This window comes from Eretmochelys imbricata, chromosome 8 (genome assembly GCF_965152235.1).
Source record: "Eretmochelys imbricata isolate rEreImb1 chromosome 8, rEreImb1.hap1, whole genome shotgun sequence".
NCBI lineage: Eukaryota > Metazoa > Chordata > Testudines > Cheloniidae > Eretmochelys > Eretmochelys imbricata.
This window is the reverse complement of record NC_135579.1, coordinates 75,237,270-75,251,489: the sequence shown is the minus strand read 5'-3', so window position 1 is coordinate 75,251,489 and position 14,220 is coordinate 75,237,270. Positions and strand designations below refer to the sequence as shown.

General features: G+C 40.1%; 1 protein-coding gene across 2 annotated transcripts in view; it reads right to left on the bottom strand.

Moving 5' to 3' along the window:
* Positions 1-14,220, bottom strand: part of GLMN (glomulin, FKBP associated protein) — a 45,099-nt gene that overhangs the window by 11,009 nt on the left and 19,870 nt on the right. For both annotated transcript variants that reach the window (XM_077823953.1, XM_077823954.1), the window contains exons 10-15: positions 13,997-14,027; positions 13,601-13,690; positions 7,892-7,933; positions 7,725-7,798; positions 6,075-6,159; positions 3,562-3,671 (exon numbers count right to left, since the gene is read on the bottom strand). In XM_077823953.1, coding sequence (XP_077680079.1) covers positions 3,562-3,671; positions 6,075-6,159; positions 7,725-7,798; positions 7,892-7,933; positions 13,601-13,690; positions 13,997-14,027 — 432 coding nt within the window. The remainder of the gene's footprint in view (positions 1-3,561; positions 3,672-6,074; positions 6,160-7,724; positions 7,799-7,891; positions 7,934-13,600; positions 13,691-13,996; positions 14,028-14,220) is intronic.

The following is a 14,220-nucleotide window of genomic DNA, read 5'->3' as shown; positions in this document are numbered from 1 at the left end:
TTCCATACTAAGGTCTCCGGATTTCTTAAGGGCATGATAAATAAATTCCCCCCAATTAGGGAGCCCCGGGCTTTATGGGACCTAAATCTTGACCCAACAAAGCTGACAGGCCCTCATTATGAGCTTCTTGTGCAAATCCCTCTCACACACTTAGTGATTAAAACAGCCTTCCCAATAGCAATTACATCTGCTAGGAGGGTGAGTTAGCTTAGTGCTTTGAACATTCCACCTTATACCCACAAGGACAAAGTCACCAGGAAGCCCCATACCAGCTTCATGCTTAAGGTAGTCTCAGTTTTCCACCTGTCTCAATGTATTTCCCTCCCCATGTTCTTCCCCAGACCTCATTCCTACCCTTGGAAGCCTACCTAGATGTAAAAGGAGTACTCAGTTTTTACCTGAAAAGACCAAACTCTTTAGAAAACCCATTAACTTATCTGCAATATAAAGAAAGATGCCAGGGAGAACCCACTACGGAACAGATACTCACAGACAGTTGTTACGTCCCACCTAGGAAACCCCCTGCTTTAAACACCCATTCTGCAAGAGTTACCACAACATCAGTAGCATGCCTTAGGCAGGTTCCTCTGGTAGAGATAAGCAAAGCATCAACCTGGAGTTCTGTGCTAGACCCACTCCTTCAATTGAGCATCGTGCTCTGATGGCCAGTTTGGGAAAGCCGTGCTCCAGTCGATATTTAGTGAAGAACTCCATGTCCACCGTCCACCTGCTGGAGCACTCCTTACTGTTTTATCACAAATGGGAAAACCCTGAGACTCTCTTGAAGAAAAAGAGGTTACTTTTGTTCTTCAAGAACTATCTCTGTGCACTCACACTACCTGCCCAACTTCCCCTCTGCCTCAGATTTCTATATAATGTCTGCGGTTAGGGAGAAGAAATTGAGACTGTTGTGGGATGATGCACTTCCTTATATACAGTAGGGCAATTACATCACCCTCGCATGAGCTCTCTTCTGTTGAAGGAGCATCATTCAAGATAGTTCTGCAGCTCGATGCCAGGGCACTACATCTCACAGAAGAGCTAGCACACAGGTGACACTTGAAGAACAATAGTTACTAGTAAGTAACCTCTTATTGCTATTAATGTTGATAAATGCAAAGTAATGCACACTGAAAAACATAAAACTAACTATACATATACAATGATGGGGTCTAAATTAGCTGTTACCACTCAAGAAAGAGATCTTGGAGTCTCTGTGGATAGTTCTCTGAAATCATCCACTCAATGTGCAGCGGCAGAATTTTGGGAATCATCAAGAAAGGGATAGATAATAAGACAGAAAATATCGTATTGCCTCTATATAAATCCATGGTACGCCCACACCTTGAATACTGTGTGTAGATGTGGTCGCCCCATCTGAAAAAAGATATATTGGAATTGGAAAGGGTTCAGAAAAGGGCAACAAAAATGATTAGGGGTATGGAACGGCTTCTGGATGAGGAGAGATTAATAAGACTAGGACTTTTCAGCTTGGAAAAGAGGCGACTAAGGGGGGATATGATAGAGGTCTATAAAATCATGAGTGGTATAGAGAAAGTAAATAAGGAAGTGTTACTTACTTCTCATAATACAAGAACAAAGGACACCAAATGATATTAATAGGTAGCAGGTTTAAAACAAACACAAGAAAGTATTTTTTCACACAATGCACTGTCAGCCTCTGGAACTCCTTGCCAGAGGGTGTTCTGAAGGCCAATACTATAATGGGGACACGTGGGGAGGTCCCTGAAGGAAGAGCTAAGTAAGAGCTGCATGAGGGGAAACCATAAGAGCAGAAACCATGAGCTGCTGCTGCTGAGTTCTCCAGAAAACTGTCAAGGACTGGCTAGAGCTGGGGAACCCTGCTGAGTTGCAAGAAGGCTTGTGCAGTGGCCCCTAGGAAGATGGGAAGGACCAGCATGGTCAGCGAAAGCTGGGATCAGAAACAAGGACGGGACGGTTCCTTGAGCAGGACAGGGGTAGGACTCACAGGCCAGGAGGCCTGAGGAGCATAACACTGCAGGGAGCTCTCAGCAGAAGACTCAAGTGGAGGGCTGTTGGAGGAGCCCAAGAACAAAAGATTGTTCCTAGAGGGAGGTGCCTCTGAACAGGGGTAGGATTCACAAGGCAGGCGGCCTGCTGGAGTAAAGCACTGCAGGGAGCCCTCTTGCAGGAGACCTGAATTGATTTTGCAAAGAAATGTTTTATTATCAGGTAAAGCAGACTGTGAAGAACTTCAAAAAGATCTCACAAAACTAAGTGATTGGGCAACAAAATGGCAAACAAAATTTAATGTGGATAAATGTAAAGTAATGCACACTGGAAAAAATAACCCTAACTATACATACAATATGATGGGAGCAAATTTAGCTACAGCTACAACTAATTAGGAAAGATCTTGGAGTCATCGTGGATAGTTCTCTGAAGACGTCCACGCAGTATGCAGCGACAGTCAAAAAAGCTAACAGGATGTTAGGAATCATTAAAAAAGGGATAGAGAATAAGACGGAGAATATCTTATTGCCCTTATATAAATCCATGGTACGCCCACATCTTGAATACTGCATAGAGATGTGGTCTCCTCATCTCAAAAAAGATATACTGGCATTAGAAAAGGTTCAGAGAAGGGCAACTAAAATTATTAGGGGTTTAGAACCAGTCCCATATGAGGACAGATTAAAAGAGGCTAGGACTTTTCAGCTTGGAAAAAAGAAGACTAAGGGGGGATATGATAGTGAGTGGTGTGGAGAAAGTGAATAAGGAAAAGTTATTTACTTGTTTCCATAATATAAGAACTAGGGGCCACCAAATGAAATTAATGGGCAGCAGGTTTAAAACAAATAAAAGAAAGTTCTTTTTCACACAGTGCACAGTCAACCTGTGGAACTCCTTGCCTGAGGAGGTTGTGAAGGCTAGGACTGTAACAGGGTTTAAAAGAGAACTAGATAAATTCATGGAGGTTAAGTCCATTAATGGCTATTAGCCAGGATGGGTAAGGAATGGTGTCCTTAGCCTCTGTTTGTGAGAGGGTGGAGATGGATGGCACGAGAGAGATCACTTGATCATTACCTGTTAGGTTCACTCCCTCTGGGGCACTTGGCATTGGCTACTGTTGGCAGACAGGATACTGGGCTGGATGGACCTTTGGTCTGACCCAGTATGGCCATTCTTATGTTCTTAGGTGTCTGTGACTTTTTATATCAGGGTTTGAATTTGCCACTAAAAGAGACAATATTCCTTTGCATGGATGGATTCCAACTGGTTGGAAACTGAGGCAGACGTGCATGTCATGCAATGGCTTGCCATAGGAGGGCACCCCAGGCAGGGGGCACCTTATCACAGGGAGGAACTAGTTTATTTAACTAATAATTTCCATCCTTGGTTCTAAAATTCTGAGACAAACTGATACTCTCCTCATAGATTATGCAGCAGTCACTTGCTTAGTTGCACTTACTTTGTCATTAAATAAAAATATGGGCAATCTTCAAATTATATATATACACACACATACATACAGATACACACAGATTTAGATTTACTCTAGTTCTGATTACATCTCACCTATCTGAGTTTTGGAGAAGATCTGTTTCAGCCCCTTCAGGAAGCAACAGCACTAAATCTAGAAGTGAAACCAGCTGGGGTCCAGTAAACCACTTACTGTCATTTGCTTTCTGGAAAGCAATAGGGAAAAAGAGAGAAAAAGTTTAAATTCACACTTTGTGTAATCATGTAGTATAACAATATGACCACTGGGCAGTGTCTGAAAATGAGGAAATCAATTTACGGAAAAAGATGTATACAGATTACCATAAAATGATCAAAATATACTAATCTTTTCAAGATCAGACATTTCCACACTCTTTCCCCAGCTCACCCACTCAAGCTATCCATTCTATTCTTATCTGAGTCATCAGACTCTCTTCCCATTTCTACTCTTCCCAGCCCCACCTAACCACGCCATTCTTTGAGTCTGTTAATATGATCTTTAAATCAACTGGCTCAGCCACTGTTGAGCAATGTTAGGCACACTCTGTCACATGGTTCAAGTATGCTGCTATTGCAGGACTTATAGCTCCCAACAACCTAACAAACTAGGTTGGGGACTAGGACCAGGAATCAGACCCAGATGTCCTACATGACTGGGAACACACTAGGCCAGACCCAGAACTCTTTAAATTAAAAGCAAAAAGACATCAATGCAATGTTACAAGTGAGATTTTAAATACATAAACCAGGAAATTCAAAATTATGGTTCCTTTGAAACTAACTTGACCCCTTGCACAAAGTATTTTGTCTTATTATATTTAATACAAATTTTAGTGTATGTAATATGGCTACCTTATGGGTGGCTGTGGGAATCATGACTTTGAATTTTTATTTTTTTTTTTTGTAGCTGAGACTAACTCATAATATTGAATTAATCTGAATTTTAAAAAAATCCAAATAAGGGTATTAAAGAAAAAAAAAGAAGTGTGCCAGTGAGTTTGGCTATGCATAATCAAACCACACTTACTTTAAATGTTATGCACCAGAAGCATAACAGTAGTAATTACAGGCACTGGGGCCCCAACAGGCACTGGGCCCCTTCTAGAATTCCTCATGCCCTCTTAAGGTAGGTGAGTAATGCAAGGATGGGAACAGTTGATGGGAGGGATCTTTCAGTTCTTATATAACTCCCACCAGCAATGCAGAATCCAAGTACTTCACAACATTAATGATCATTTTCTCCCAGCACCTGGGCGAGGTACAAAAGTATTATCACCATTTTACAGATGGGAAACAGAGGCACAGAGAGAAACACAGAAGTTTTCAAACCTAGGTGCCTAAAGGTAGGTTCCTAAACCTATATTTGTACACAAAGCTAATAGTGGCCTATCTCAGAAGTGCCAAGGACCAACACATCCCACTGAAGTAAATGGAAACAGCAGGTCATGCGCATCTTTGAAAAATCAGACCATTTTTAGTTTAGGCACTTTCACTGGAAAACTTTGGCCTAAGCAACTTGCACAAGATACCACAAGAAGTCCGTGGCAGAGTCAGGAACTGAACCCAGATCCCCTGAGCCCAATCCAGTACCTCAACCAAAAGAGCATCTTTTCTCTGTCCTTTGGATAAAGAACTATGTGATGATATCCCAGTATCAATAAGGAAAACAACATACTTTTGAGACTAAGCATGAGAAACTGCTGCACAAACGGTAATTTTAGGAGAATTCATTGAAAACAGCTTGGAATGAAACAGTCATCTCAATCATACATTATCTTACTACTGCTGTTATGCTATAATGAAGTGTCATGTCACAGCATGTGTGGGTCAGAGAGAAGTGGTTAATTATTCTGGTGGATATTAACACCACCCACAGGTAAAATTAGAAGGATATCTACCAACAAAGCCCCAATTCAGGAAGGCATCCTGAGTCAGGACAACAGTGTCAATGGGATGTAAGCATGTACGGAAGTGTTTTTCTAAATCGGCTAGAAGAGTGATCTTTAGAAAGCTGGGTGTGCATACTATCATTGCAGTAGTAGCATCACCTGCTAAGATTGCCCAACACCTCCCATTATCGGAACTTGTTTTCAGATACTTTTATATAACTTTGCCAAACTTTAATCATTTGGACTAAAATGGTTCCATGCTGGGTATCTACCTCAAACTATTTTTTTTTTAAATTTCAATGGAAACAGTTCAATAGCTTCCAAGAAGGGAAAAATACATTTTGCCCATGTTAAAAAAAATCTGGTAACCTCGTCTTTGAAAAACTCAAGTGCACTCCTGCTTTGGAGCAGCAGCTACAGAGAAAGTCAGACTTCAGCCTGTAAATAAAATAGTATGTAGTTGTGTAATTATAGATTGTATCATAATGCATAACCTTAAGGAGGACAAATTAATGTTGCACAGGCAACTTTAATTCTTGCATTTCTTAACTTTAAATATGCAAGGTCAAGCACTCAAATCTCCTTTTAACACAGTATTTTCATATGTAATACATAAATAATGTGGAGCCTAAACTATATGAATTCTTTAAAAACGGTATTGAAAGCACTTTCTAACGTAGGAACTTACAATATTCTCACCTTTAATGATAAATCAATCTGATTTTTGATATTTTGTATAACATAGCCTTCTACGCCAGCGTGGTTGCTTGTCTTCAATAAACACCTTTAAAGTAAAATAGAGAAAGACAGTATCTCCTAGATATTGCATTACATTTCATTGAAAAAATATAGATTAAATTCTGGCTTCATAGAAATAAATGGGAGTTTTGCCATTGACTTCAAGGGGGCCAGAATTTTACCCCTAATCTTTGGAGTTCACAAAAGGGCTGGCTTCAGTGTTTTGTTTTTTAGTAACAAGAAAACTAAAATCAATTGCCATTGTCATGAAATTAACATGGTAGCTCCTATGTGAGCTCCTATGCAGTGTTAGCATATAGACAGATATTCAGGCCTGTCTGTAAAGGCCTACGCTCTAAGAATTTAGGTGTATTCTTATCACTTGGCTAGTTCTAGAGGTACAAAAGAAAGAATCAAAATCACTGTCTGCTGGTGTAAGGGCCTTCTCTTACTGTGGCAGTCTGAGGCCCTGTTCTTAGGCTAAGGCCTTCGGCTAAGCAACAGAGGCAGCCATAAGCTGGGAAGCGAACGGTCACATCCTCACATTCCAAACTAGTCACATTGAAATAAGGTGCTATTGGGCTGGTAGGAATACAATCCTGTCCTGATAGTGCCTATCACCTCCAGAGAAAGGGAAGTGCCTAGAAAATGTAAAGGGAAACTTAGTTTGATAGCTTTCTGTCTGGCAAGAACTCACTTATCAATAGCTGGGATGTGAAATCCTCACTTCTGTATTGTTTTGTCATTATAGTTCCCACTTTGTTATTGTTTGTCTGTATAACCTCTGTCTGGTTCCGTGATTGTTTCTGTCTGCTGTATAATTAATTTTGCTGCGTGTAAACTAAATTAAGGTGGTGGGATATAATTGGGTACATAATCATGTTACAATATGTTAGGATTGGTTAGTTAAATTTCAGGAACATGATTAGTTAAGGTATAGCAAAGCAGAACTCAAGTTTTACTATATAGTCTGCAGTCAATCAGGAAGTGAGGGGGTGGGTGTGTGGGGGAGATGGGAACAGGGAATGGGGTGGAGAAATTGCAATCATGTTTTGCTAAAGGGGGAAATTGGAACAGGGAATGGGGTAAGGAAATTGGAATCATGTTTTGCTAAGGGCAGGAATGGGAACAGGGACACAGGTGTAAGGCTCTGTGGTGTCAGAGCTGGGAAGGAGGATACTAAGGAAGGAAACTGGAATCATGTTTGCTGGAAGTTCACCCCAAGAAACATCAAATTGTTTGCACCTTTGGACTTTGGGTATTGTTGCTCTCTGTTCATGTGAGAAGGACCAGGGAAGTAAGTGGGTGAAGGAATAAGCCCCCTAACATGCAGTTACCATGATTTCTGACTGAGTTACTAGGCAATTAAAGGTTTCAGAGTAACAGCCGTGTTAGTCTGTATTCGCAAAAAGAAAAGGAGTACTTGTGGCACCTTAGAGACTAACCAATTTATTTGAGCATGAGCTTTCATCCGATGAAGTGAGCTGTAGCTCACGAAAGCTCATGCTCAAATAAATTGGTTAGTCTCTAAGGTGCCACAAGTACTCCTTTTCTTTAGGCAATTAAATTGCATCAAGACATGTTTTTCTGCATTTCATGCAGGATGCATACCTGAACAAAGTGTATTTTCCCTCTGCATCAAACTTGTCTATATATAACTGCAATATCTTCAAACTCTTCTTTCGCTAAAAGAAAAAAATTCTATGAAGACATTTGCAGTTAATTAAAATAATACAAATTTAGCACTTCTAACCCCCCGGAATGATTAAATTACATACCAGATGCTCTATAGGACAAAGGGTCATCACTTTAACCAAATCCTGCAGTTGGAAAAAAGTACATAAAGTTTGGTTGTACCTACACAATTGTATCTTGCATAGAGCTGACTAAATTCTAGTCAAACCATGACCATAAAATCAAAACATGTTTTTATAAAAAGGAAAAGCTAGGAAATTCAGAGCTGTTAGACTGTCTGTTTTTAAGACAGAATACTATACACACGGGTGTTGAAGGGGTCTCAGGCTGCAAGTAAGAAAAACAAGTGGTATAAGCTGTAGTAAGACACAGAGGAGTGAATTAAGGACAGAATAGCAGAGCGTAGGACTCAACCTCAGATTTTCTACTGGGTCTGGGATTGCCATGAAACTATATCAAATGTCAAAAGAAATCACTGTCTGTTTTGACAAAGTGGTATCAGTTTTCCCTTCCATAGGGAAAATTTCCCTGCTTTCCTACTCCACATGGGAGCATTATAAGGATTACTTAGAATATCATACATTTTCTGTAGGGCTGTCGATTAATCGCAGTTAACTCACGTGATTAACTCAAAAACATTAATCGCGATTAATTGCAGTTTTAGTCACACTCTCAAACAATAAATACCAATTGAAATGTATTAAATATTTTGGATGTTTTCCTACATTTTCATATATATTGTATTCTGTGTTGTAATTGAAATCAAAATATATATTTTTATTATAAATATTTGCACTGTAAAATTATAAACAAAAAATAGTATTTTTCAATTCACCTCATACAAGTACTGTAGTGCAAACTCTTTGTCTTGAAAGTGCAACTTACAAATGTAGATTTTTTTTGTTACATAACTGCACTCAAAAACAAAACAATGTAAAACTTGAGAGACTACAAGTCCACTCAGTCCTACTTCTTCTTCAGCCAATCGCTAAGACAAACAAGTTCGTTTACATTAACAGGAGATAATGCTGCCCTCTTCTTATTTAAAATGTCACCAGAAAGTGAAAACAGGCATTTGCACGGCACTTTTGTAGTCAGCATTGCAAGATATTTACGTGCCAGATATGCTAAACATTTGTATGTCCCTTCATGCTTCAGCCACCATTCCAGAGGACATGCTTCTATGCTGATGACGCTCATTAAAAAATAATGTGTTAATTAAATTTGTGACTGAACTTTCTTGGGGGAGAATTGTATGTCCCCTGCTGTTTTATCTGCATTCTGCCCTATATTTCATGTTACAGCAGTCTCGGATGAGGACCCAGCACACGTTGTTCATTTTAAGAACACTTTCACTGCAGATTTGACAAAACGCAAAGAAGGTTCCAATGTAAGATTTCTAAAGATAGCTACAGCAGTGGTTCTCAAACTATGGTTGCCGTTGGTTCAGGGAAAACTCCTGGTAGGCTAGGCTGGTTTACCTGCCGCGTCTGCAGGTTCAGCCGATCGCGGCTCCCACTGGCCGTGGTTCACCACTCCAGGCCAATGGGGGCTGCGGGAAGCGGCACGGGCCGAGGGATGTGCTGGCCGCCCTTCCAGCAGCCCCTACTGGCCTGGAGCGGTGAACCACGGCCAGTGGGAGCCACAATCGGCCAAACCTGTGGACGCGGCAGGTAAACAAACTGGCCTGGCCCGCCAGGAGCTTTTCCTGAACAAGCGGCGGCCCTAGTTTGAGAACCACTGCGCTACAGTACTCGATCAAAGGTTTAAGAATCTGAAGTGCCTTCCAAAATCTGAAAGGGATGAGGTGCAGAGCATGCTTTCAGAAGTCTTAAAAGAGCAAGACTCTGAAGTGGAAACTACAGAACACAAACCACCAAAAAAGAAAATCAACCTTCTGCTGGTGGGATCTGACAGATGATGAAAATGAACATGCATTGGTCCACACTGCTTTGGATTGTTATGGAGCAGAACCCGTCATCAGCATATACGCATGTCCCCTGAAATGGTGCTTGAAGCATGAAGGGACATATGAATCTTTAGCGCTTTTGGCACTTAAATATCTTCTGACGCTGGCTACAACAGTGCCATGAGAATGCCTGTTCTCACTTTCAGGTGACATTGTAAACAAGAAGCAGGCAGCATTATCTCCTGCAAATGTAAACAAAATTGTTTGTCTGAGTGATTGGCTGAACAAGAAGTAGGATTGAGTGGACTTGCAGGGTCTAAAATTTTACATTTTTTTTTTTTGACTGCAGGTTTGTTTGTTTGTTTTTAACAATTCTACATTTGTAAGTTCAACTTTCATGATAAGGAGATTTCAATTCACCTAATACATGTTCTGTAGTGCAAAATACTATTTCTTTTGTTTTTTTACAGTGCAAATACTTGTAATCAAAAATAAATATAAAGTGAGCACTGTACACTTTATATTCTGTGTTGCAATTGAAATCAATATATTTGAAAATGTAGAAAACATCCAAAAATGTTTAAGTAAATGGTATTCTATCATTAACAGTTCGATTAATCACGCGATTAATTTTTTTTTAATCGTGCAACTAATCGTGATTAATTTTTTTTATAATTTTCTGTACATAAGCTGTAAGATGTTTGTGGGCACTAATGAGAAATAAATAACTGAAATGACTGAAAATACTGAAACGAAAGTAAGCAAAATAGCAGTTAGGTATGGCCTGCATCGGTGGATGATCTAAAACTGGGAACCAACCAAGTGAGCAGTTAACCATATTTTAAAAGTATTTTGAAACTTGAAATACTGTATAATTGAGTAAACATCAAGTATAGTTTCTGAATTTAATAGAGATTTATTACTAGCCCTGTAAGTAAAATCTATCAGGAATATATTTCAAGTTTATATTTATGGTTATATTTAGAAATGTATTATTAAATGGGTCTGAGCCAATATGGATTTGTGAAAGGTAGATCATGTCAGAAATTCTTAGACTCATCGACTTTGAGGCCAGAAAGGACCATCATGATCATCTACTCTAATCTCCTGCACATTGCAGGCCACAGGACCTCACCCACCCACTCCTGTAATAGATCCCTAACCTCTGGCCGAGTTACTGAAGTTCTCAAATCATGATTTAAAGACTTCAAGTTACAAACAATCCACCATTTACACTAGTTTAAACCTGCAAGTTGACCCATGCCCTGTGTTGCAGAGGAAGGCGAATAACTCCCAGGGTCTCTGCCTATCTGATCCGGGGGTAAATTCCTTCCCAGTGCCAAATATGGCAATCAGTTAGACCCTGAGCATGTGGACAAGACCCACAAGCCAGACACCTAGGAAAGAATTCTCTGCATTAACTCAGCCCTCCCTATCTGGTGTCCCATCAGAAGCCATAGGAAATATATGCTGCTAGCAGTCACAGATTGGCTACATGCCATTGTAGACAGTCTCATCACACCATCCCCTCCATAAATTTATCAAGCTCAACTCTTGAAGCCAGTTAGGTTTTTGGTCCCCACTGCTTCCCTTGGAAGGCTATTCCAAAACTTCACTCCTCTGATGATTAGAAACCTTCATCTAATTTCAAGCCTAAACTTGTTGATGGCCAGTTTATATCCATTTGTTCTTGTGTCCACTTTCTTAGTGGATGTTGATAAGGAGTAAATGAGACAGAGCTTTATAATGAGAATGGACTGATATCTAGTATTGATTTACACAAAGCTGTATAAAGATCACTAAATTTACCATGGATACTAAAATAGAGCAAGTGGTCAAGACTTCATGGATGAACTATTCTGAAAATATTCTTGATAGATTAGGCTTAGAAGAGGAGTTTGAAATTTAAAAAGTATAAGGTGATGCATTTGCAAAGAAACAACAATGAAACTAGGAATAGTTTAAATGTCATTGAATTAGCTATTGTGGTCAGTAGAAAAAGCATGCATGTATTAATAGACCTCACGCTGAAATTCTCAGTCCAGTGTGCAACAAATGCGAAGGAGGACAACAGAATATTGGTTTTGTGACAAAGTTCCTCCTCTACCTTGGTGGGTCTTGCACTTATTGGCAGAGTTGCTCGCCTCGGAGATTCACGGCAGCCCTCAGTTTGGCCGTTTTCGTGAACCCACAGTCCAGGTCAATTCCTCCTGTGTCTGACCAGGAGTTGGGAGGCTTGGGGGGAACCGGGGCCCACCCTCTACTCCGGGTTCCAGCCCAGGGCCCTGTGGAATGCAGCTGTCTAGAGTGCCTCCTGGAACAGCTGTGCGACAGCTACAACTCCCTGGGCTATTTCCTCATGGCCTCCTCCCAACACCTTCTTTATCCTCACCATAGGACCTTCCTCCTCGTGTCTGATAATGCTTGTACTCCTCAGTCCTCCAACAGTAAGCATTCTCACTCTCAGCTCCTAGTGCCTCTTGCTCCCAGCTCCTCACACACGCACCACAAACTGAAGTGAGCTCCTTTTTAAACCCAGGTGTCCTGATTAGCCTGCCTTCTAGCAGCTTCTTGATTCGCTGCAGGTGTTCTAATCAGCCTGTCTGTCTTAATTGTTTCCAGAAAGTCCCTGATTGTTCTGGAATCTTCCCTGTTACCTTACCCAGGGAAAAGGGACCTACTTAACCTGGGGCTAATAAATCTGCCTTCTATCACTCTCTTGTAGCCATCTGGCCCGACCCTGTCACAGTTTCTATCAATACAAATATAACCTCTAATATTGTGTGCTCTCACTTGGGTTAGACTAAATCTGGTATAATTTTAGTTATATTTTAACATGTATTTGTAGAATATGATGTAGATAAAAATGCAACCAATGGGACTTAGGTTCCTATTTATGAGGAGAGTGACAATTGAGATTGTTTCACAAGAGAGAAGACTTAAGAAATGGTAATGTTGTATTTAAACTGGCCATGGATCATTTTAATATAAGAGTGACATATCTGAAATTGAGTGAATCTACTGAACTATGGGTCTCTGGTTTAACACAAAAGGGAATACATATTTTATTTAGAGGGTAGCGAACTGGTGGAATGGCCTTCTTGCACTCCTCTGGCATAAAATTGTTTTTTAAATTTTAAAAAACTTCAAGTTAAATGTTTAAAAAGCTTCACTATATAGGAAGGCATCAAACAATTCCAGACACAAGGGTACCTGTCTTGCTTCCAATCCTTCACAAACTTATAGCAAATTAAGATGCAGAAATCTGAATTCATCACCGAAATTTTATATATAAAAATGGCACTGCATATTTGCATTCACAATGTTCACCCTGCTAGCTGGGATGAGACTTTTACTAAGCTAGGAGCAAAGGAGTCCCCTTTTGTTGCGAGTGTGGAGGGAGGAGAACAGATGAAGCAGTTTCATACCCCCAGTTTTTCCCCCCTTTGGTGGGTGAAAGTTGTTGCTTAACTCTTCTTTTCCCTTTCTCTTCCCCAGCCTGCTTCTTCATGCTGCATAATGTGTGTAGGGGAGGGGGGAAGGGACAGGGACATGAGTCACATGTTGCACCTGAATCCAATCTCTGGGGCTTGTCCTGCCCACCACGATTGCCACTGGATGGCGATGGGATATGGGGATGCTGTTTGGTGGTGAAAGAAAGGGGGCGATAAACTTTGCTTCCTAGGTGGATAACCATTGCAGGCTCCCTGTTCCAGTTAACAATTCTTAATAGCAAGACACTGGATGGTTTCAAAATCAATTAAGTTTTTGAGTGAGGCAATCCTTTTATTCTCTAAATTCTTCTCTCTCAACCCACCTAGGGAACAGCTAGACATGACATGGCATTTTAAGTAAAAATACTTGTTTACTTGCATCCTAATACCTGAGGTGCTGTAATGAAGCCTTTGAATTCCAAATACTGGTGGTGAAGGCTATTATCTCCCATTCTCAATAAACAGTTTCCAAGCAGGTCCTACAAGCAATAAAAAATAATTTTGAAGGCAACGTAACTTTGCACTTGTACAGTACTTTAATCCAAGGTCCTCAAACCACTTCACAAACTAAGGCCGCAATCCTGCAAACATTTATGCATGTATTTAAGATTTATTCATATGCAACGTGCTTTCAAGACTGGGGCTTATCTGATTAAGCCTCAATAACTCTAAAATTATAGTAAGCAATATTATCCTCATCTTTTACAGACAAGGGAAATTAAGGTTGTACCATAACATAGATTACAAAGAATATTCAATATTTGATTTTAAAAAAAGGAACTTACAAGTCCTTTAGTTAACACAGATTCTTCTGTCCTACAAGAAATTAAGAAAATCACCAGTTTCAAAGTATGAATTCAAAAATGTTTTGTTGATGTTTAAGAATTAACTAAGTAGTACAGGATCTATCTAAAAACAAGCTCAGCTACCAACAGTTCCTATTCTGCTTCCTGTCATCATTCCGTCAACTGAATTATTTAACTACACTAAACAGAAGAGTTTGTAGATT